The 26,107-nt window shown below is 34.2% G+C and overlaps 1 protein-coding gene across 2 annotated transcripts in view; it reads left to right on the forward strand.

Moving 5' to 3' along the window:
- RALGAPA1 (Ral GTPase activating protein catalytic subunit alpha 1) overlaps window positions 1-26,107 on the forward strand; it is a 220,947-nt gene that overhangs the window by 81,386 nt on the left and 113,454 nt on the right. For both annotated transcript variants that reach the window (XM_060143467.1, XM_060143474.1), the window contains exons 12-16: window positions 462-599; window positions 4,514-4,662; window positions 7,495-7,624; window positions 9,358-9,595; window positions 10,831-10,992. In XM_060143467.1, coding sequence (XP_059999450.1) covers window positions 462-599; window positions 4,514-4,662; window positions 7,495-7,624; window positions 9,358-9,595; window positions 10,831-10,992 — 817 coding nt within the window. The remainder of the gene's footprint in view (window positions 1-461; window positions 600-4,513; window positions 4,663-7,494; window positions 7,625-9,357; window positions 9,596-10,830; window positions 10,993-26,107) is intronic.

Below are 26,107 nucleotides of genomic sequence, written 5' to 3' on the forward strand. Positions count from 1 at the left end.
CTATCTTCGGATAACAGGAATTTTACTACTCTTAAGTAGGATAAATAGAAGCTATTTTCTATTGTTTTTATTTAAGTCATTTGGATTCTGGCATTTATTTACTTTACAACAGAATTTATCTTTACAAAGCTGTAAATCATATGATCCTATTCTTGAGTGTGTAAATGTATAGAAGGGAGGTTTATACATTAGATAGATAGAAAAATGTCTGTATCTGAAATAATACAATTTTTGGCTGGTCCTTATGGATGATTTGTTTTTACTTTCTTTGTATTTTTGTCAGTGAGAACCTTTTTTACAGTGCACCTATGCGTTGTTTTTGTAGTCAAATAGGGTATGTTCTATTTTGAGAAGATGTTTAGCAGAGGGACCCAGTAGTTTCCAGTTTACTTCTTCAGCTTACTGACTTGTCACAGCATTCTTAATTGATGATATATTAAAAACTTGATATTTTGCTTCAGGAAAATGGGACCAGTATTGCCGATCATGTTCGAAATTCCACTTGGGCAAAAAATGGCACCTACCAAGATGTTCTTCATAATGCTTCTGAAGAAGCCATAGAACAAAACATACGAGCTGGTGCCCAAGCAGTTTTGCAGGTAGATCACTTGTTATTTTTTAAAAATAAAATAAAAATCATTAAATATTTCAAATACAAAATTCAGTATTTCAGTGTAATTTTTAAAATGTAATGAACTCACCACCCACATTTATTAATTATCATTATGCCATATTAATTTTGTTTTTCCCTTAACTTTCATTTCACTTCATAATATATTGATAAACACTACATTTTTTTTTCTAGACAGTTTTAAACTTTATATAAATTGTGTCATGGTGTACTGTCATCTGCAACATTTTGCATTAACCATTATGTTTTTGAGATTTGTTGTTGATACATAGCCATAGTTAATTCATTTTAAAGTACTTTGTGATATTACAATTTATGGTTATTTCATATTTATTCCTTTTTTTGTTGATGGTTTTTTGTTTCCAGTTTCTCAGTATTCCAGATAATGCTACATTAAACATGCTATATATGTATTTTTGGGCACATGTGGGAGAATTTCCCTAGGATATATACATAGAAGTGGAATTACTGGGTTGGAGCATTTGTACATTATCAGCTTTACTTTACTGTTATTGCCAAATTGTTCTCCGGCATGGTTATAATAATTTACATTCTGTCTAGTAGTGCTTGTAAGTTCTCATTTCCTTATATCTTCCTCATTACTTGTATAGTCAGATTTTAATTTTTGCTGCTCCTGTGTGTGTGAAATGTTGTCTCATTTTTTCTTAGTTTTTGTTTCCCTGTTTCAGTTTGCTTTTCCTTCATCACTACTGAAATTGAGCATCTTTTCTCATGTATGAATGGCCTGTTAATATGCTTTTTCCATTATTCTTTTGGATTGTTTGTCTTTTTGTTATTGATTTTTAGTTCATTATATTCATTCATTTTTTTAAACTATACTGTTTTTGTCAAGGCCACATGTGACCTCCCCATTGTTAAATCGAATGGATGTTTTTCAATCCTAATTTTACTAGAGTTGTCTGGAGCATTCTACAGAGTAGATCATTCCCTCGCTGTTGAAACCCTTCATCTGGCCTTCAGAGTAGCATACCCTCCTGTGTTTCTCCTAACTCACCGGCCTCTTCTCAGATTTTTTTTTTTTTTAATACTGATTTTTCAATATATTTCTCAACTTTTCATGTTGAAGTGCCCAGGAATCAGCTTTCAGATCTCTTTTCTATGTAAACTTACTCACTTGTTGATCTCATCCATTCCTATGGCTTTAAGTGTCATCTATATACTGCAACTTCTACATTTTATCTCTAGTCTGAGACTTCTTATCTGAACTCTATGAGTCCTGAACTCAAATACTCAAATGCCAAGTTGGCATCTTCACTTGAATATCTAATAGATACCTCAAACTTGACATGTCTAAAACTTGGCTTCTCACCTTGTTCAACAAACATGCTCTTCCTGCAGTTTTCCTCGCTTCATTTGATGGCAGCTGTTTTTCAGTTGCTCAGGCCATCTAATTTCCTATATTTCTTCTATATCTTATATCTAATTTGACGACAAATCCTGTCAACTTTCAAAATGTATGCAGAATCTGACTGCTGTTCAGCACTCACACTACTTCTTGTGTTCAAGCCTGAGTAATCTTTCATCTGGATTATTGCAATAAATTTCTAATTAGTATTCTTGCTTCTGGTCTTGCCCATCCATCATCCTGGTATATTCTCAACACAGTAGCCAGAGGGATCCTGTAAAATGTAAGTCAGATCATGTTATTTTTCTGCTCTGAACCCTCTCGTGGCTTTTCCTTATCACTAAGCATAAAAACAAAGTTCTTCCCAATGGTCTATCAGGCCTTTACGTCATTGCTCCTCAGAATGTGGTCCACAGACTAGTGCTGGTCCACAAGGTAATTACAAAATTGAGAGCGAGAGTTTAGAAACTAAGTCATTTAATGTCTTGATTCTGATGAAAAGTCTTTTTTTCATTTCCTTTTTTACCTATTCATTTTTTAAATTGTATTTTATAATAGGATTGTTCTGTAAGACTTGGGGGGGGAAACCTGTTCCCTCACCACTGGCAGTGTGAGAAGCTCTGCTTCACATGCTCTGGCTGTTTCTCAACGTATCTCCCACTGCTTTTCCCCTTCCTCACTTCACTCTGTACTTCTTGCTGTTCCTCAGATATGCTAGGCCGGCTCTCACCGGTCCTTTAAACTTGCTTTTCCTTTTCTTTGGAACGGTTTTCTTCCATGTTGCTACATAATTGAGCTTTGCTTTTCCTTTTTTAAGTCACCCATATTTATATCCATTCTCTGCTCCCTGCCACCTTTGCTTACTGGGTTTCCCGGGACAGTGAGGTGATATTGAGTACCCTTGTCTTGTTCTTGGCTTTTGGCACTGCTTCCAAATGTCTCAGGTTCAGGCAGAACTTTTCAGGTTCAATTGCTGTTATAACATTTGCTGTAGTTCTTGATAAATATTCTTTTTCAGATTAAGGAATTTTACCTTTTTTCTTAGTTTGCTAAATTAAAAAAAAAATGAATAAGTGCTAAATGCTTTTTCTTTATGCATTGTGATGATCCTACTTTTTTCCATTTTAATCTATTGATAGGATATAGTATATTAATAGACTTTTCCAGTGTCAAGGCATCCTTACACTTCTGGGGTAAATAACTACTTGGTCATAAAGTATTATATTTTGATCAATTTGAATTGCTGCTGTTTTTTGAAGATTTTTGTCTATATGTTCATAAGTGATATTGGTCTCTACTTTTCTTATGTAGTCCTTGTCTGGTTTTGATAACTGGATTATTGTTTTATAAAAATAAATTGGGTAGTTTATTTGTCTCTGAAACAGCTTGTGTAAAATAGGGATCATCTACTGGGAAGGCTGGGCAAAACTCTGCCTATAAAGCAGTGTAGGCCTGGTGTTTAGGGATGGATCAGGGATACCTTGATTACCAGTTCACTTTCTTTTATGGTATCGATATATACGTCTTTTGTATTCCTTCTTGAGTCAGTTTTGGCTATTTATGTTTTATCTAAAGAATAATCCATTTTTTTAAATTTTCAATTTTATTGACATAAAGTTATTCACTGAACTATCATTTTAAAATTCTCTACTGGCTATGTAGGTATGTCCGTATTTTATTTCTAATGTTATTTGTGCCTCTTTTTTGCTTTTCTTAGTGTTGTTAGACTTACAGAGTCAGCTCTTTTCCCAATTTTAAAGTTAGCTTAATGTTCTTTTCTCACATGATTTTACAACTGTATTTTGCCATGGAGTTCATCCAGGGGATTTAAATCAGAATTATGGGTGTAGAAGATGTAAATGTCCTAGGTTCACAATAGATGTAATGTTCTGTTCCTCCAAAGTGTCTTTGAAAACCTTTGCACATACCTGTCACCATTATAACAACTTTCTCCTCAGTAACACAATACAATTAATGATTTGATTATAATGAATTTAATTAAAGATACATATTGATGAACCCTGATTAGTAGTACTATAATAATATGCAGTCTGTTATTACCAAAACAGATATGCACACATAGTCAATAAACATGAAAAAAGAGAATAGATGGTGTTGAACACCTCATTCAGAAAGTCCATCTTGATTGAGGTATCATCTTTTATCCTAAACGATTTTTAATTTTTATTGTTCTTTTCATTTTATGACGACAATTAGGTTGTTATATTAAAGCGCCCTCACTTTTAAAAAATGCTGTTTTTCACTTGGCTTATTTTTTTCAGGTGCCTACTAGTAACTTTATATTTGTCTAGGTAAACATAAAAATAGATTTAATGAGCTTAAATTTCCAATATTAAGCTGGTGGTAGAAGCAGGGTTAGAATTAACCTACAGTCTAATGCTTTTAAGTTTGCTGTAGATCACCTAGTGATCAGCATCTTGAGTTGTTTTCCCTTTGAATAAGTAATTTCCCATTGAAATTCTGTAACGAATCACTAATGATTTCTTTTATCTTAGGTGTTTATTATAAACTCCTCGAACATATTTCTTCTTGAACCTGCAAATGAGATAAAAAATCTTCTGGATGAGCACACAGATATGTGTAAACGAATTCTTAACATTTATCGGTTCATGGTTGTGCAAGTATCAATGGACAAAAAGACTTGGTAAAAATACTTATCTTTTTTTTTTTATTGTGTATATGAGCATAGTAAATTCTAGAGGAATAGTACCTGTGAAGAGGGCTTGTAACAATATTGTACAGGCTTCTATTATTGAATGAATGAGTGAATAAATATAATATTTTATGTAATAATCATGATGACACAGTGGTCTCCTTCACTTTATCTCGAACATCTTTGATCAAACTGCCACAAGATGCCTTTGTTTATCTTTCTAAAGTGGGCATGTGATGGCCTCCCCCACTGCCCGCCACTCCCAGGAATGAATACTGGCATGCATGTATGAATAAATGAATTTATATGGGTGAATGAATGAATAAGTAAATGACTGAATGTATGAAATGCCTGATTCCTCAACCTGGCATTCAAGGCTTTGTACAGTCAGGCTCCTGAGTATTTTTCTAGCCCTATCTCAAGCCTAAGCTCCACCCTGCAGAATGAGATCCTACCTCCCAGCTTTATCAAATTGCTGTCTCTCGAGCACAGTCTGAACTTTTCTTTAGAGTGTCTGATTCCTGTCATCTTTTTCTATTGTTACCATAACTGTCTTTAGATTCTACCTTCCTTTTTCCACATAGCCTTATTTTTTCAGCTCACTTCCTTTCATTCTGTATTTGTACCTCTGTTGTAGATCTTGTCAAAATTGTCTTAGTTCCTAAATTACTTGTAAAATGTCCATTTACCTCACTGAATTGAGATGCCCTGAAAGGTATATATACTGATTGTCTTGTTTTTATATTTCCTACATTTGTTAACATAGTATCATATATTATTGATACTCTATAAATATTTGTTTAATTGAATGAAAAAAGAGGCCTTTTAGAGAGATGAGAAGAGCCGTTCTTCGGTTTCTATAAAAATGATACATGTTCATTGTAAAATTCAAACAAAGAAAAGTTTTAAAAAGAAAATAAAAGTTGCCCGATAGCTCACTCTCTAGAGGTAATTATTGTTTGCCCTTTGGTGAACATCTGGTTCACCAAACCACACACACAGTCACATAGTATTATGCCATATGTATATACCATAATTTTCTTAACTAATCACCCGTTGCTGGATATGTAGTTACTTATTTTGTTGTTGGAGGAGGGAAGGATAATGAACATCTTTGTATGTATGCAATTTTCCTCTTTTGAGTCATTCTTAAAGACTGGGGGTACTTAGTCAAAGAATATGCCTACCTGGTGTTTTGTTACATATGGGAAAATGGTTTTATTTTGAAAAAACTTTTGATTAACATAATATTGATATAATTACATCTAGAAGTAGTTATTAACTGATTTGGAGCACTTTTTCTGTGTCAGGTATCTTTTTAATCTTTTTATATCTGTTTTCTTTCTTAATCCTTGTAGCACCCTATGAGGTAGATAATTTTACATGGTGATTCTTAGGCACAAAGAGATTAAGTAATTTATCATTGTTCACACAGCATAAATTTGAACTGTGGTCCTACTGACCATTCTTTTGTTAGTCCTTCCCCTTTTTTTCTTTTTATATGCTTTTAATCAATGCTGTTGGTCCAGGTTAAAGTGAGAGACTTGCTATGTGGAACACAATTTTAGAATTTTTAAAAATTTTATAAGTTCCCTTGAAGTCATAGCATTATGAAAGATTTCTCACATATTTACATTGAATTTATAAGACTTTATGAATTAAAATCATTATTGTATTACAGAGTGAAAAGTTATCTAATAATATATGAGTGAATTATGGTTTGATCACAAATCAGAAAGATTTATTTGGAAAACCTATTCTTTATTGACTATGTGGTTGACTTTAAATGGCTTTTCATTTCATATAGTGAAGCTAGAAGCCTAAGGTTACAAACATGTTACCTCTGATTTTTATGAGTTGAATGCATACGTTTGTTTGGTGTTTGTTTGAGTGATACTTTTATATTTAATTCTGCACTTACTTCCCAGAAAAACCATGATATTAGATCTGGGATTTCTTGCTGCCTCTGCCGCATTTTTCACATGGACTGTCCCATATATTGCTATGCCTAGAATGGGCCTGCAAATAAGCCAGAGAGGAGGAGGCTTGATAGACTTAGGTTGTTAGTCTGACTATACACCCAACTGAAATCCCCTTGTCAGACTTTTTTTTTTTTTTTTTGTATGTGGTTGCATCAGTTTTTGAATTATTAGGTGCAAATAAGGTAGTTTTATGGTCTTAATATTAAGCATCTAGGAGGAAGAGGCAAGATAAGGATAATATAATAGGGTTGGCTTGACTTGCAGTACACAAAGAGGATAAAGAATTGAAAGATGGCCAAACGAAAAAGGATGGAAAGAAGCAATAGAGTGATGGTTCTTGATTACTTGTCAGGCTCATTGTGATCTGTTAGCCTTAAAATATCATATAATTTTTGAAATTGAACCTGGTACAATTCTAGATGTGCAGTTGTTCTCCATATTGTAAAGATCGATGAGATGGACAGGTATCAAGGTAGAATTGTATTGTATAGACAGATGAGTGTTCTTCAGACAGCTCCCTAAGGTCACTATTTGATTTGTGGGGTGGAGGGATGGGAGCAGTCTCCATATTCTCACTCCCAATTCATCAGCTGTTGTATAAATTTTTATTTGGTGAGAGGTATTGTGGCTGAGAAATGGCTTAAAAATGGCTGGGATAGATTTATAAAATGGAATTTTATATTTTAATATTCAAAGAATTCTAAAATTTTGAAAGATATTTGGTATTTGAGTTATTGAAAGGTAATAACATTTTTATAACAAATATTAATTTGAAAGTTATTCATTAACCAAAAGCAAACATATGCAAAAAGGAAACATTAATTAATTTTTTTACTTTAAGGGAACAGATGCTGCTTGTGTTGCTCAGAGTCACGGAGTCTGTACTGAAGATGCCATCACAAGCTTTTCTACAGTTCCAGGGGAAAAAAAATATGACCTTGGCAGGTCGACTTGCAGGACCACTTTTCCAGGCAATAAAAATAAATAAGTAAATAGATAAATAGGTGGACAGATATGTATTTTTTCTTCAGACTCATTGAGCCCTGAACTTACTACCTGGGAAGAAAGCTTTAAATCAGAAATCATTTCATATTAAATAATTTTTTGTAGAGCCAAATAAAAGTTGCTTATCTAAATAGACTATTTGCCATACATACAAGCTCACAACCTAATAGAGGAAATATCAATCAGATCTGTGAAAAAAGTGTTAAAACAAGCTGATTATATTTATCTCCTGTGTGGTACACTTACGTATGATTGCAAAAAGCTGCCAGAAGGCTTCATGATAATGGCTTGATTGTTTCTATTATGAGTTTCCCGGTCTCTGGGATTGTTAGAAAAACAAGATTTAAGTCGTTCTGTAGTAAAGAAAAAGTAGTAAATCACGATTCTTTCTTACCATGCTATTCTGGAAGACTTTATTCTCTTCACGTCTTCATTTGAAGTATCAGTGGTAGTTGATTATATAGGAATTATATGCTGTGTTTTCCACCCTAAGGATAGAGCACTGACTTTAAATGTATTATGGATTATTTGGAAAATAGAAAGCAAAGTAGTATTTTTTTAAAGATGACACATTAAATACAAATACATGGATAAAATGGTTCTTAATGTCAAGCATAAAAGCTATCTCAGCTCCCATTCTTGTCCATTAGTGTAGCCATTCAAATGATTATTTTTTCCCCAGATATGCTGGTTCACCTAAAATTCTGTGATGGTAGTGTATAAGTCTTTGAAACCAGCTACATTTATTATCTAAACTCCTCTTGACTTCATGAGTTCCCCACCCCCACCGCCATGGTTAGAACTAACCCAATGGTGGGCGCTATTGGAAGGTAAAATTTTAGCTTGCTACATGGAATAACTTTTTTGTACTCTGAATGTTTAAAACTAGAATGGAGGACCACTCGTTATTACTGTTTTATTTCATAAACTCTGGTCATTTTTATCTTTATATTTAATGTATAAATTTATGTGAATTCCTTAGTAAAATTGGTTGAGTTAAACTTTTGAAAAACTTTTATTTTGTGACTTATTTCTTCAATAGGAGGATTATATCTTTGGTAGAAATCTATAAAGTCTCAGGGGTACAGCCTGGTCAGTAATTTCTGCCCTTTTATGAATAAGTTTTTTATTCTGTGATTGGATTTGTTACAGAACACCTTTAATTCCTCTGGTGTCTTTAAAATGAAATTTAATTTTATCCTTCAGTTTACGTTTAAGTTTTCAAAAACACATTTCAGTAAGTTAAATACATCTCTAGTAACTTTTTTTTGGTTTTAGAATATTCAAATTGTATAGTTAGTGATTCCCATCTTTAATTTGAGAATGTAGGTTTTGTTGTTTTAGTTCAATAACTACTAACTACTCAATAATTTCAACACCTAATAGTGTGGAGACTTTTATGTCTTTTTAAACAACATTTATTTAACATTAACATAATGCAGCATGAAGGGTAGTTAAACTTTAGGGAGATTTCTTTTCAGTTTTGGTAACTTGTCCTAATGCCAGAATGTTGGGAATTGGCAGTTGTTGAAATTTATAGTAGGTACTAATGAGTGTTTGAATTACTTTTATAAGTATTATGTACCAAGAAAGGATATCATGGATATTATATGATTTAAAGTTCTGCTTGTTGGTGTAATTTTTTAATAATTGATTTTGAATATATTTCATTGTTATTTCTGATTATTTGTCTTTATAGACTCTTATAGTTGCCTGGATTAAAGCAAATCTAAATGTGTACATCTCCCGAGAACTTTGGGATGACTTACTCTCAGTATTGTCATCGTTGACCTATTGGGAAGAGTTAGCCACTGAATGGTCACTGACTATGGAGACACTAACTAAAGTTTTAGCTAGAAATTTATATAGTTTGGATCTCAGTGATTTACCATTGGATAAGCTGAGTGAACAGAAACAAAAAAAGCACAAAGGGAAAGGTAAGAGTTGTTCACAAAGGTGCTCCATATAAATTTGTTTAAATAATTTGGTCTGGGAAAATCAAGCCAGGGAGAGGTGTGAAGGTAAAAGTTATATTTTCTCTTAATTATTCCCTCCTTAATTTACACTGAAGGTTAAAAATTTTCAACAGTGAAACGTGGGTACCTTGTAATTGTTCTTGAAGAGCCTTAAATTCAACAGTAATTTTGATGAGAAATAAAGTATTCTGTACATATCTAGCTAAAGTTACATAAATAATTCAGAATCTTAAATATTTTATTTTTAATAATTAACCAAAATGTGTTATAAAACACTCTTCCTTTTTTTTTTTTTTTTTTTTTTGCGGTACGCGGGCCTCTCACTGTTGTGGCCTCTCCCGTTGCGGAGCACAGGCTCCGGACACGCAGGCTCAGCGGCCATGGCTCACGGGCCTAGCCGCTCCACGGCATGTGGGATCTTCCCAGACCGAGGCACGAACCCGTGTCCCCTGCATTGGCAGGCAGACTCTCAACCACTGCGGCACCAGGGAAGCCCCCTTTTTATCATACACAATTTTTTATTGAAACGTAGAAGGTGATTTCATGTTACTCTTATTTAAAAAGAATTGTGTGAGAAATTCTTTTAAAAGCATTTTCTTAGTTTTAACAAAAGCAGACATTCCCTGGATGTGGATTATATACCTGCCTAATGTTAAAAAGCTGGAGAGGGACAGTAACATAGTGATTATATCATAAAAACATGTCCTTATAATTCTGGGTTTGCTAGTATTTTTCACTCTTAATAATTAGTTGCAGTCTAGAGATTACATCTGAGTCACATTTCATACTTAACAATAGTCCAGAGTGCTAAGTGTGTGACCAAACTACTTTTTCCTGGACTGTTTATTTTCCAAGTGGCTATTATTGGCAGGTAGAGATAGAGTAACTTCCACCACAGGATGGATTCTGGTTAGCTCATTTTCTATCCTTTTTTGCCTGTCCAAATATTTCACTTCTATATGAAGCAAGTGGGTGGTAGAGGATTTATAATCATTTATTGTTGATGTTGTATTTTTAAAAATCTGCCTCAGTTTTGGAACATGAAAATGAAGTTCAGAAAAACCTTATAGTACGCAAGCATTTTATCTAGTTACTTTATGAGTAAACCTAAGAGTCTGAGGCAAAGTGGCACACATAATTCAAAGAAATTATTGATATGGTGACGGTACACTGAGATTGAAAATCTGCATTTCTAGGAGTGGGACATGAATTTCAAAAAGTTTCAGTTGACAAGTCATTTTCTAGAGGATGGAGTCGTGATCAGCCTGGCCAAGCCCCAATGAGACAGAGAAGTGCAACAACCACTGGTTCCCCAGGAACGGAAAAGGCGAGGAGTATAGTACGGCAAAAAACTGTTGGTATGTACTCTTTAAAATCATGAGAATTGTATGGGGCAATACGTTTATAGTCCTTAGTAACAATGTATATAAATACACTGTTTTCTTATCTGTTGGTTTTTGTTGTTAAATGAAAAACTTCCATTGGAAAACCTTTTTTTCAGTAATACTTGGAGTCTGATGACATGCTGTGTTATCACTTTATGCTATTAAGATGTGTCTTACATTATTGTTTTCATGTAGTTTATTTTACTGTTGATATCAATTTTAAACCGTTACTTTACAGAATTGAAGAAGTAGAACTCTGATTCATTTTACAGAACTCATGTATTAATTGATATAGTTTCTACTAAGTGAATATACTCATAAACATGGAAAATTAGGTAGCTTATTTTCAGTGCTACAATTATACAATTATATTGGCTTCACAAACTTCCAGTGAGGAATTCATGCTGTCTACTTGTAGACAGCTGAGGCCAAGGTGGAGTATACTGCTAGGTTCCTTGCTGCCTTTAACAAGCATGGAAGAAATTTCTATGATGGGAGGAATTTCTGGATGTAGGATCACTCAGCATACTGTGGACCTAGTTACCATCTTATTCCTTTTCCTCTCAGAGATTTATAACTTGGTCTTCATTGTAGTAGAAAGAGTGCTGCAAGGAAAAACGAGGACTTTGTCCTGATCTTTTTTTTCACTCTTTCATCACTAAATAGCTAGATAACCTTGAATAATTTACTGAACTTTCTAGGCGTTATTTACTTCATCTGTATAGTGGGTATGATAATATCTCACATGCCTGAAACAAAATTGCTTGAAGTTACTTCAGGCTTTGCAATCTGTGATTCTGTGGAAGGAGAATTTTCTGTGGGAATATATCTATATTTGATGGTAATCAGTGAAAAACACTACTATTTTAAAGAAATTTAAAAACGTTGTAGGACGTGTCTTCTCTGAAATGATGGGTTCTAAAGTGTTAAGAATTACAGTTCTAAAGGAAGAAACAAAAGTAGAAAGAGAATAAGGAAATTAAAGATGTTAGAAGAATTAAAAATGTTTAAAATTGTTCAAAAGAATATTTTCACAATTGTCTTCTGCCTGTAAAATAACCATAGAATTATATTGATTGTATATGTCAAGCCATAAGAATGAGAGATTATACAAGGAAAAAGGATATTGATGGATAAAAATTAATATAATTTAATTTTGGTATAGAATTACATTTTGAAATTCTTGGGAAGATGTTGATTACATCTGAAATGCCTTTCTTCATTTTATGTTAATGTCACGTTTATAGAAAATATTTCTATATTGCTTAAGAAGGAATTGTTCTTTTAATTTTAAAATTTTACTTAAAACTAGAATCTTTTTAAAAAGTTCCATATATATATTTTTCTGATTATAGAAGTAATTTATGCTTAGTGTGGAAAGTAAAGTTTAAGGAAGCATAAAAACATATTAGGTGTCTAATGAGAAGAAATCATTGCTAACATGTTGGCATATTTCTAATCTGTATAAAAGCATGTGTGAGTAAAATACTCATCTTAAAAGTATACCTGACTGATTACTTTCTGATACCTATGTTAAAACAGTCTTGCCTGGCTTGCTCATTGGACTAACCTATCAAATAAAAAGTTAAAGCATTACCACAGCAAAGGAAACCATAAACAAGACAAAAAGACAACCCTCAGAATGGGAGAAAATATTTGCAAATGAAACAACTGACAAAGGATTAATCTCCAAAATTTACAAGCAGCTCATGCAGCTCAATATCAAAAACACAAAACAACCCAATCCAAAAATGGGCAGAAGACCTAAATAGACATTTCTCCAAAGAAGATATACAGATTACCAACAAACACATGAAAGAATGCTCAACATCATTAATCATTAGAGAAATGCAAATCAAAACTACAATGAGATATCATCTCACACCAGTCAGAATGACCATCATCAAAAAATCTACAAACAATAAATTCTGGAGAGGGTGTGGAGAAAAGGGAACCCTCTTGCACTGTTGGTGGAAATGTAAATTGATACAGCCACTATGGAGAACAGTATGGAGGTCCTTAAAAAACTAAAAATAGAACTGCCATACGACCCAGCAATCCCACTACTGGGCATATACCCTGAGAAAACCATAATTCAAAAAGAGTTCATTGCAGCCCTATTTACAATAGCCAGGACATGGAAGCAGCCTAAGTGTTCATCAACAAATGAATGGATAAAGAAGATGTGGCACATATATACAATGGAATATTACTCAGCCATAAGAAGAAACGAAATTGAGTTATTTGTAGTGAGGTGGATGGACCTAGAGTCTGTCATATAGAGTGAAGTCAAAAAGAGAAAAACAAATACCATATGCTAACACATATATATGGAATCTTAAAAAAAAATGATCATGAAGAAACTAGGGATAGGACGGGAATAAAAATGCAGACCTACTAGAGAATGGACTTGAGGACACAGGGAGGGGGAAGGGTAAGCTAGGACAAAGAGAGAGAGTGGCATGGGCATATATACACTACCAAATGTAAAACTGATAGCTAGTGGGAAGTAGCTGCATAGCACAGGGAGATCAGCTCAGTGCTTTGTGACCACCTAGAGGGGTGGGATAGGGAGGGTTGGAGGGAGGGAGACGCAAGTGGAAAGAGATATGGGGATATGTGTATATGTATAGCTGATCCACTTTGTTATAAAGCAGAAACTAACACACCATTGTAAAGCAATTATACTCCAATAAAGATGTTAAAAAAAAAAGGTAAAGCATTACAAACTTTGTTTAGAAAGGTAGCTGCATAAAGTTGGAAAATACTAATACTAGAAAATGTTGAACTCCTTGCATCAGATTTCATTACATGTCAGTACCATAATTTAACCTGTATCCTGAATATGGACTTTTAGTTTATTTCCAATTTTGTGCTGTTAAAAATGGTACAGAATATAGTTATGTATAGTTCTGTACTTTGTGCTTACATGCAGATATGTCTGTAGGTTTAATCTATAGGATTTGGAATTAAATTGCCCTTAAAACAATGAGATACCACTACATATCTATTAGAATGGCTGAAATCCAGAACATTGACAACATGAAATGCTGACAAGAATATGGAGCAACAGTAACTCTCATTGCTCGTGGGAATGGTACAGCCACTTTGGAAGACAGTTTGGTAGTTTCCTAGAAAACTAAACATACTCTTACCATAGAATCAAACCGTCCTTGGCATTTACCCAAGTAAGTTGAAAACTTATGTCCACACAAACATTGGCACTCAAATATTTGAAGCAACTTTATTCATAAACTCGGAATTTATGCCAGAATTTGGAATCAACCAAGATATTCTTAAATAGGTGAATGAATTAACAAACAGTGGTACATCCACACAGTGGAATATTATTCTTTGAATATAAAATGTGAGCTATCAGGCCATGGAAAAAATATGGAGGAGCTCCAGATGCATATTGCTAAGTGAAAGAAGCCAATCTGAAAAGGTTACATACACTATGATTCCAACTATATGATATTCTGGAAAAGGGAAAACTAAAGAGACAATAAAAAGATTACTGATTACCAGAGGTGGAGGCGGGGAGCAGGGCAACAAGGAGGGACGAATAGGTGGAGCACAGGGGGTTTTTAGAGCAGTGAAAGTATTCTGTATGATACTGTAATGGTGCATACATGTTATACATTTGTCAAAAGCCCATAGAATGTACAACACAAAGAGTGATCCCTGATGTAAACTGTGGATTTTGTTAATGACACTGTATCAGTATTAGCTCATCAGTTGTAGAAAATGTACTATACCAATGAAAGATGTCAGTACTTGGGGAAACTCGAGGTGGGGGTGGGAGAAGAAGGGGATATATTGGAACTCTTTGTACTTGCCACTCAATTTTCCTGTAAACCTGAAACTGCTTTTTAAAAATTAAAGTGTACAGGCAGACCTCAGGAGATAAGTGCGGGTTTGGTTCCAGACCACCACAATAAAGCAAATATCCCAATAAAGCGGGTCACACGAATTTTTTGGTTTCCCAGTGCATATAAAGGTTATGTTTACACTATACTGCAGTCTGTTAAGTGTTCAGTAGCATTATGTCTAAAGAAACAATGTTACATACCTTAATTTAAAATATTGCCCCAAAATGCTAACCATGAATCTGAATCTTCAGCACTTCATAGTCTTTTTGCTGGTGGCTGATGACTGATCAGGGTGGTGGTTGCTGAAGGTTGGGGTGGCTGTGACAGTTTCTTAAAGTGAGACCATTAAGGGAGTTCATGGCATTGGTTGACTCTTCCTTTCACAAACGATTTCTCTGTAGTATGCAATGATGTTTTATTGCATTTTACTCACTAGAATTTCTTTCAGAATTGGAGTCAGTCCCCTCAAACCCTACCACAGCTTTATCAACTAAACTTAAATAATACTCTCAATCCTTTGTTCTCATTTCAACAGTCTTCACAGCATCTCCATCAGGAGTAGATTCCACCTCAAGAAACCACTTTCTTTGCTCACTCATAAGAAGAAACTCCTCTTCAAAGTTTTATCTTGAGACTGAGTTTTATCTCAGTCCCATCCTCAGGCTAGTTCTGTTGTGCTTTCTACCACATTTGCAGTTACTTCCTGCACTAAAGTCATCCATGAGGATTGGAATTAACTTCTTCCAAACTCCTGTTAATGTTGACATTTTGACCTCTTCCCATGAGTCACATTGTTCTTAATGGCATCTAGAATGGTTTTCTTGTTTCCAGAAGGTTTTCAGTGTATCTATACGTTGCCTAGATTCATCAGAGGAATCACCATCTATAGCAGCTATAGCCTTACGAAATGTATCTTAAAGAATAAGACTTGAAAGTTGAAATAATTGTTTGATCCATGGGCTGCAGAATGGATGTTGTGTTAGCAGACATGAAAGCAATGTGAATCTCATTGCACATCTCCATCAGAGCTCTTGGGTGACGAGGTGCATTGTCAATGAGCAGTAATATTTTGAAAGGAATCTTTTCTGAGCAGTAGGTCTTGACAGTGGGGCTTAAAATATTCAGTAAACCATGTTGCAAACAGATGTGCTGTCATCCAGGCTTTGTTGTTCCAGTGATAGAGCACAGAGTAGACTTAGCGTAATTCTTAAGGGCCCCAGGATTTTCAGAATGGTAAATGAACATTGGCTTCAACTTGAAGTCCCCAGGTGCATTATCCCCTACCAAAAGGGCCAGCCTGTGCTTTGAAGCTTTTAAGCCAGGCATTGACTCCTCCTCTCTAGTTATGAAAGTCCTCGATGGCATCTTCTTCCAATAGATGGCTGTTGTGTCCACATTGAAAATCTGTTGTGTAATGTAGCCACCTTCATTAATGATCTTAGTTAGATCTTTTCGATAGCTTGCTGCAGCTTCTACATCACCACTTGCTGCTTCCACTTGCACTTCTATGTTATGAAGATGGCTTCTTTCCTTAAATCTCATGAACCAACTCTGCTAGCTTCATGCTTTTCTTCTGCAGCTTCCTCACCTCTCTCAGCCTTCCTAGGATTGAAGAGAGTTAGGGCCTGGCTCTGGATTGGGATTTGGCTTAAGAGAATCTTGTGGCTGGCTTGATCTTCTTTCCAGACAACTAAAACTTTCTCCATATCAGCAATATGGCTGTTTTGCTTTCTTATCGTTCGCCTTTTCACTGTTAATATCCTTCAAGAACTTTTCCTCTTTTGCAGTCACAACTTGGCTGTTTGGAGCAAGCAGTCTAGCTTTCAGCCTGTCTTGGCATTTGACATGCCTTCCTCGCTAAACTTAATCATTTCTAGCTTTTGATTTAAAGTGAGAGTCGTGTGACTCTTCCTTTCACTTGAACACTTAGAGACTATTGTAGGGTAATTAACTGAAGTTAGACCAGTTTCAGTGGCTTTACAGAGATTCTCTGATCTAAGCTTTAGATTATTAAATCCCCAAAATCCCAGGAGCTAATTCATGTAAGTCATTTTCTGTAGCATAGGTTGCGCAGCTGTGAGGCACTTGACAGATTTCTAGGTATGCATAAAGACCTGTTGTACAGTAGCAGATGGAGAGGTGCACTTCTGAAGAATTCATTCAGGATCAGAACACAAACTTACACCATTGTGATAATGGGAGAAGTTCCAAGGGAAATGCCCAAGCTCTTCCTTCAGGTTGGTGGTGAGAAAGAAGGAATAGAAGGAATTGTTATCTCCAAGGAATTATCTAACCCAAGGGAAAAAAATCAAGAAACTTGTAATTCATCTGTGGAATTGAAAATTTGATTCAATTTAGTTTTAAAAGAAATATCTCTAAAAATCACATCTGATTATAACTGTAGGTGGCATTTTACCTTTTGTGTTGATAAGCAGCACTTCAAGTTTTACCTATGTGTTTATGTCTTTGCTCTAAGTTTTAAGAAATGGTTACCTTGAAGTCAACATAACTTTTATTTCAAATCGGATTATAAAATTGCTGGTCACTTTCACGAGAGGTAGAAGAAGCTAGCAGGAAGTCACGAGTAGGGTCAGATTCTGACATTTTGTATATGGTTTCAATTTTAAAATATACCTATCTTTAATACATTATACAGAAAGCCATATACTGAAGGCATGTTGTTGCCTTTTCTTAATATATTCCAACCTTCCATGTTTTGCTGCACATAAATTTACCTGAAAGCTGCTCTTAAAGAACCCTTTATTTTGCCAACATTAATAAATTTGGGGGTTAGGGACTCTCTAATTATCCTTTTCCAGTTATAACTCTATGACATACATCTAGTTTTTGGTTAATACTTTTTTTGGTTTTCTCCTCTATATGTTCACAATGAAAACTTTTTTTTTTCAAATGATTATGCTGTGCTGCCCAAATACAGATACTCATTCAGTAAAGATTTATTGAGCTCATATGTGCCAGGCACCAGAGTTATAAAGATAAGAAGATATAGTTTTTGCCTTTGAAAAGTTAGGAGGCTGACATATAAAACATACAGTCCACTAAAAATAGATTGTAAGCTTTGTAAAAGAAGGAATTCTTGTTTGTTTTGGTAATTGCTGTATTGCTAGTAAGTTAATTATGTGGGAGAGTCTTAAAAGCATCACAGATGATATGACATTTTATGTATGAAGGAGTGTCAAGAAGAAAAGAAGACCAAATATATTATGAACTCACAGGGCCATGTTGTCGTAAAAGAGCATGAAATCTGTAAGAAACAGTATAAAATTCTGTGTGGCAGCAACGTGGGAGAACAGAAGGAGGAGAAGTTTCCGTGGATATTGCAGCTGGATTGCAAAGGCCTTGTGTGACAGACTAAGGGATTTAGCCATCGGGGAACCAGCTGTTTCTAATAATCAGAAAAATCTAAGATTTCGAATTGATGGTAACATTCAAATATATGTATTTTTTTTAATCAATGTCACTATTACACTGGATATTATGCAGTATTATTTCTTTTAAATTCTCCATTCATACATACCTTCATTTATTCAAGAATCTCTAAACTAAAAGTTAAGTTAAAAAATATTTGCTAAGTATAAACTTGATTATTTATTTCTAAGTGTGTCAGAATTTGTCTTTAATTTTGTGAACTGGTTACTTTTAAGAAATTACCAAATACAATTACAAATGCAATTTTTTTTAAATTCCAGTTTTTAAGTTTTTATCTTCAAAAATTTAATCTTTAAAATTTTTACATAATATGCTTAAGACTTGAATAAGCATAAACATTTTTCTCAATAACTCGATTCTTCATGCTTATTGCAAATTCTATTTTCTGTGTTTTTACTTAAAATTTTAAAATTATACTGTTAAGTTTAATATAAATAGGAGATACTGATTTGATCAAGCATTCTTTTACCAGGAACAAATACTAACCATGAGATTTAATTCTTTAGATTATGAATTACATAAAATTCTCTAAAAAAGACCTATGAGTGACTTTGAAACTTTATTAGGAAAAAGTATGAAAGAAAGAATTTGTTCTTGGAATTCAGCTTCATTAAGAAGAATGGCTCAGAATTGCCTCAGAGTGGCTCAGAGAAATGCCAAACATGGTACCTAAAATTTCTTGGAACTGTTAATATTGGTTCTTTTCAGTGTTTCCATTCGATGAACTTTTCGACCTTTGGTTTTGAGAACATAGTGCTAATTAAAGTGTCTGCTGTTTTTAATGCTATACCATTGTAACTGCTAATAATAAAAAAAAACATTTTCCTGCTTTACACCAAAAAATATACATTCGAAATGTCATATGTGTTCTCTAATTTCTTTTCTTACAGCTTGCCAGTATTTGCCGTGCTGAAATGTTTTAATTTAAGATTTCCTTCCTTTGTATCTTTTAGTTTTCTCTGTTGCTGCTTTTTCTGTGACACAAGCCTTTCATTATAGTCACTTCTTTTTTCCTTCCCCACTTCTTTCTTTTCCTTTTTTAAAGCCATGAGAAGCCGATCCATTGGTGAATGTGCTCTGCCATCGGCCTATATACGCAGTGCTAAAAGTGCTCCTGTTCTGATCCATACTTCCAAACCCTTCTTGCCTGATATTGTTCTCACTCCCCTTTCTGATGAGCTTTCAGGTAGTGCCACCTCTGCTAATTTCTGCACCACCTTTTTCACTTTTTAATCCTCTGCTTTCAAATTTTGCTTAATCAAATAAACTCTTCAAAGTTAATTTCTTTGGGGGAGGTGTGGGAAATTGGGAAAGTGGTTGAGCAATCAACATTTTGAGTTGTTTGAACTCTAATGCTATCCTTGCAGTTCATTCTGGAAGTGCTAAGTTTAGTGCTGTGCCAATGACCAATAGTTTGGGTTGTAAATGGTCAGGTTTTTTTCTGTTCATGTTTGATTTTTTCTTCTCAGGTGGTTAAGTGAAGTGGTAATGTATATTTATAATGTCATTATTTGACTAACTATATGGTAAATCTTGAATAATGCATTCTTCATCATCTATAGTAATGGAACTTAAGCCAGGGGAATCAGTAATTGAGAAAAGTACATAATCTAAAAGTTGTTTTGGAATAAATCTTTGGATTCATATTAGATTATAATAGCATATAGAATTCTAAGAACTCACCTCACTTTTAAACCAAATAAAGCAACCATTCTGTGAAGCCCCAATTTCTAAGAAGCCTCAAAACCTGGTTAGCTTTGCACTTCTGCCTCAGGTCCTTGATCTCCAGTATTGGGTTGGTCTGCTCTTTAATAAGGTTTAAATAACATATAATAAAATGCATAGTTCCTATGTTCAGTTCAGTGAGTTTGAGAATTGTACACCCCCCCATCATCTTTCACCCCAGACAAAATATAATGTTTCCATTACCCCTTTCGAGTCAGTCACACACACACACACACACACACACACACACACACACACACACACACACACACACACACACACACACACACAGACTTTGTAATTTGTATCACCATAGATCAGTTTTTTTCTTTTTAAAAATTTTTTTGTATGACTAAGATCATACAGTGCCTTGTCTTTTAGACTGAAGGAAATTTGTGTTGAATATACAGTTGACCCTTGAACAACGCAGGGGTTAGGGGTGCCGACCTTTCACATTGTCCAAAATCCATGTATAACTTTACAGTGGGCCCTCCATTTCTGTGGTTTCACATGGGCAGATTCAACCAACTGCACGTAGTGTTGTGCTGTACTACATATTTACTTGTAAAACTCCACAAATAAGAGGACCTGCACAGCTCAAAGCCGTGTTGTTCAAGGGTCAACTGTGCTTACTATGCAAAATATGCTAGCTCAAAGAAAGTTACGGTGCATTCTTGGGTGCTTTCCTATACTCTTCTTAGGAGTATTTCCCTGACGTAGCCACTTTTGGTGAGGTTGCTGGGTTTTTTTTAACAAGCTATCTTTGTACCCTCTTAACTTTCTAATTGACCTATAGGCTTATGTGAGGGAAGGTACATTTTTATTAATAATGTTATTTCAGGTGAAATCCCTTTCACCATCCCTAAGATCAGAGATTTCTCCCAAACCAAGAGGAGGTATATAATTCAAAATTAAAAAGGAAAGTGAACTACATAAAAGAAGAAATTGTTCTTCATAGTTTTCTCTCTCCCCCTGCTGTGAGCAGGCTTAATTGAACTCATAATAATGTATTTCCTGGATGCGTCATCTAAGATCAGGAGTTGAGGTTTCTATAACTGTTTCACCAATAAGACAATGAAACTACCCATAGACAATCACTCTAGCTTTTGGTTAGAAGTAGGGTTTTCCAGAAAAATATTTACTTGCTACTCTTGAATACTTACAGGGTAAAAAGGCACTTCTTTTAATTCCTTTTACGTTTGTTTATTTTAACATACTACGATTTCTAAGAAGTAGCTGTCAGTTTTCAATGTACTCTTTTTTTTTTTTTTGCGGTACGCGGGCCTCTTACTGTTGTGGCCTCTCCCATTGCGGAGCACAGGCTCCGGACGCACAGGCTCAGCGGCCATGGCTCACGGGCCTAACGGGCCTAGCCGCTCCGTGGCATGCGGGATCCTCCCGGACTGGGGCATGAACCCGTGTCCCCTGCATCGGCAGGCGGACTCCAAACCACTGCACCACCAGGGAAGCCCAATGTACTCTATTTTTATCCAGCCCTTTTTTTCTCCTCTAGTATTCTTGGTTAGATGACCATTCAACCTACATTGTTGTGAATGTGATGCTATGTGGTATAGCTATGTATAGATAGACTAAACTAGTTGAATAGCTGAATATCGTTGGAGAGTTTTTCTTACGTTCTGGGGACTATTTCAAGCGCACTGACTTTGTCAGTGACTTTAGTTCTTAACATTAGACTCATCTGATGTTGAACAAATGTTTCTTCCCAGGCTCCTGTCTAAGGTTTTGATATAATATCCTGTGGGTTGCAGGAGTATCTTAGTTTATTTTTTAAAGCTCTGCAGTAGTGCTGGTGTCTGGGCAGGCACATTTTTCCTGTCCTCTCTTCTACACTAGACTGTAGTTTTACACATATGGTAGCCCAGCCTTGCAGTCTTTATTTTCCTGATAAACAAAGAGAAGTCAGAAATCTCAATTATTCTTAAGCAAATTAGCTTTTACTGTCAGAAATAATACTTTCATGATAGAAGGGATGTAAAAGAACATAGGCATGGTGGGCAACTGACTTTTGCAACTGTTTCTTATTATTTTCTAATCAAGAACTCTGGGTGTCTCACCCTGAAATAAAGTTTACAAACCCACTTTCTTCCAGTTAGTTCTCAAAACTGCTAATTTGTTTGCCATATTTGATGCTGTTAGATTCTAGTCTGTCTAGGCCATATTATGTAGACTGCTAAGGTTATTAACAGTACTTCAATATTTGAATTGAGCACTGTAGAGCAAAATATTTTGATCTCTCTGCTTCTATTTTCTGAGTATCAGGAGAAAGAAGATGTGCCCCATACTGTTCCTAAATTCTGCCTAATCAGGAGGAGAATTTTCTGTCTCTAATCAAACAAGCAGGTTCTTCTTTGCACAATCAAGGAATTTATTTCTTCTTGTCATCAATATGTGATAGTAACCTTTTACAGAGTTTCCACCTAGAAAACCAGCAGATTCTAGCATAATTCTAAATTAGATTTTTTGTTGAAATAATTTGTGTTAATTTTTTTAAAAGTGCATCTCAAGAAAAGTTTGAATCTAACTTAAACACGGCATTATATAACATGTTTGCAAACAAATAAAACTATAATTTTCTTATTAAAAATATATTGGTCATTTGTCTATTTCCAGAATTTAAGAGTCAGGGAAGCAATATTAGAAGGATAAGAGTAGAAGATAGTTTAGTGTTTTAAATTTTAGTGGTCTAAAATTAATGTTAATTATTTGGGCTTGGTTTATTGCTTTTCAGTCTTTTCATATGATTTCAATGATGTGCATACTGCTTTGAATTACCTAAAAATTGAACATCTAGTCATAAAGATGTAGAAGTTTTACTAGCCTCTGCTAATAATAGAATCGAAAACATAAATATTCTATATTTCTTAACTTACCTTGAAGGTACATTGCTATTATAGCCCAAATAGGCAAAAAAAAATTTTTTAATTACATAAAGGACATTGTCATTTCCTTTAGGTAATCCAGAAAAAACTTGAGCTTCTAAATGGCATCAGTTTCTACATAAAGTAATAGAAATGATTTTATGAATTCAGGAGCTGTAAAAATATTATTACTGATAGCTAGTGTTCATGATTAACCGAGAATAGAATTTAACTTTGGTAAAAGGGATTTTGGCACTTTTTTCTATACCTCGTTTTAGAAATTATTTAAATTTTCTAGTGGTATGTTAGTATTACAGATTAAGAGATTTTTTTTCCCCCTGAGGAACTAGCTTGATATTTTAGTAATTAACAGCTACTATTTTTAATATAAAAGACATGCTTTCCTTCTACCAGTATTTATTGAGCCCCTACTATGTGACAAGAGCTATTTCAAGCAACGGGGATATTGTGATGTTAATACAAACAAAATCCTGAAGAAAGGTAAATTTCAGTGAAAAGAATTTTTTTTTTACATGTTACAAGCTAATATTACACTTTAATTTACAGCTTATCTTTTTGAAATAGCAAAGAAAACTTTTCTTTGAAACACAACATTCAGAAAAAACTACTTTTTAATCTAGAAATAATTTCCAACACTTTAATGCTAAAACATCATTAAGCAAATCCAGAGATGAAACTTGACATTGCTAACACATTGTAGGCTGTATAGGAAGCAATTTCTCAATGCTCAAGTTTTTTTTTTTTAATTTGTTAAAAAGCTTTTTTCTTGTTTTGCTCAATCACTGGTTACTGATACTTTAGATTAAAATAAATTAATTAGACACTGCCGTTGTTCAAGGTAAAATGTAAGCAGCATAATTAAATAGTTTCGAAGGCCATTTCTGTTATAACCTGTTGTTACCATTATTTTCAGCAATCCAATACAAAGTTTGTCCATTGTGTTCTTCTGTATCATTTACTAATATTTGTATTTGACTAAGTTTTGATTTCTAAGAGTCTTATCTTTATAGAGATAAATCACTGTGCTGGTTTATAATTTCTTAATAATACTTTTTAAAAAATTAATTATTTCATGAATATGTAATATATATTATTCAAGAAATTAAGACCATGGACTAATTTTTTCCTTACTTCAAATCCCACCTCTCCATCTTCTAGCTGTGTATCCTTAGGCAAGTGAATTAAATAGTTTCTTCATGTATAAAATGGGGATAATAGCACCTACTTCATGAGGCTGTTGTGAGGATTAAATGAGTTAATACATGTAAGATGCTTAGAACAATGCATGTAGGAAAGACTGTACAGTCGGCCCTTCATATCCAAGGTTGGTTGAATCCATGTAAACCTGCAGGTGTGGAGAGCCAACTGTGTTCACTGTACTAGGCCATTTTATATAAGAAACTTGAGCATCTGTGGATGTTAGTGTCCATGGGGGGCTCCTAGAACCAGTCCCCAGCGGATGCAGAAGGACAACTGTATATGATTTAACTGTCATTTAGACTTTTTATCTTCAACAAGGTTCAGGTATATTTCTTTAAATTTAAGTCTTGTTAGAGTCAGTCATGCTTAATTCAAGTGCTGACTTTGATTTCTTTTATGCAATTAATATTGTTATATGCCCGTGTAAGAACTGTATTTAAAGCTTAAAACTTTCAAAAAGTTTTTTGTTTAATTTTAAATTCTCTAACAGTACATTATTGATAGAAAAAAATTTTTTTTTTTCAAAGCTCTTGCCCTCTTAGACTTGAAAGTTTTTTAGACATTAAAGTTTAGGGAAAAATACTTAGGCTGAAATAATGTTTAAATTTCCTAACATGCAATGTGAGGACTGGGTTTGGGAAGAAATTCCTAAAAACAGAACTTCACAATAATCTTTACTGGTTTCTTTAGAATGGAAAAATTATGGAATATCAATAAAGGGGAACTTCCCTGGTGGTCCACTGGTTAAGACTCCACACTTCCACTACAGGGGGCACAGGTTCAATCCCTGGTTGGGGTAAGATCCCGCATGCCATGCAGCATGGGCAAAATAAATAAATAAATAAAAAATAAAGGAAACTAAACATTAAAACTAAATTCTCCTTTTTTTTGAAGTTCGTATATTTGTTAGTCTCATAATATTAGATTTTAATAAGGTTTTAAGATCTTGATTTTGAATTTGCAGCTAATAAAATAATTCCAACTATAAAATTCTTAATAATTTTTATAGAAAAGTTATATAGTCTATCCTTTGCTGAGTCTATTAGAATATTTTGTGGAAAGAAACTGGAGTGCATGGTGAATATGATCTCTAGGCAGAGGTTCTTATGACCTATTACAGGAGATAAACCAAAATACTTAGCATTCGTCAATATACACAAATATGCATTACTTATCTACTACAGTAATAAATGGAGTATAGTGCATAAATATAAAGTTTCTGAGGAGTTGCTTGCTTTTTCATTTAGAAGAATTCTAAGTGGAGTGCATGAAGAAGAAAGCCAACATTTTTTTAAAGTGTTGTATTCTCCTCAACTTAATGATAACAAGAAATTGTTTCAACTTTAGGAGATATTTTGTATTTGACCCGTATTGGGAGTCTAAATGTATATCTTCAGGAATACAGTGCAGTCTTAGTATATTACAAACTTCTCTTGATCTGAATTTAGTATAAGGTGGCTCCTTTTGGACCTCATACAGAGAAAGGGATATGAGTGAAATAGCAGAAGGACTAGCCTCTTTTCATCCATTGCATGGATCCTGAGAATATTTTTAATTACTATCCCCATTTTATAAATGAGAAAACTGGTGTCGGAGTCCGGAGTAAGAAAACCAGAGTTTTAGACCCAACACCATCAATAAGTATATCTGTGATCTTGGACAAGTAACTGTTTTACTCTGGATCTAAATCTTCTCATTTTGATCAGTTATAGTTCTGTTATTTATAATCTTTGCATTACAAGCCTAATGAGCACCCAACATCTGACTTTTTGACTCTGTGTCCTTTTTTCATTATATTTTTCTGGCTTCTGAAAAATTTTTTTAGTTATTTCTAGGTAATGTTAAAGGTCATGATAGATTCATAGACATGCTATTTTACTTCTAAAATTTCTAATTTGTATATATCTCTACAGCTAAACAGTATTTCATATTGTGATTTTC

The sequence above is a fragment of the Lagenorhynchus albirostris genome, chromosome 1 (genome assembly GCF_949774975.1).
Source record: "Lagenorhynchus albirostris chromosome 1, mLagAlb1.1, whole genome shotgun sequence".
Lineage (NCBI taxonomy): Eukaryota > Metazoa > Chordata > Mammalia > Artiodactyla > Delphinidae > Lagenorhynchus > Lagenorhynchus albirostris.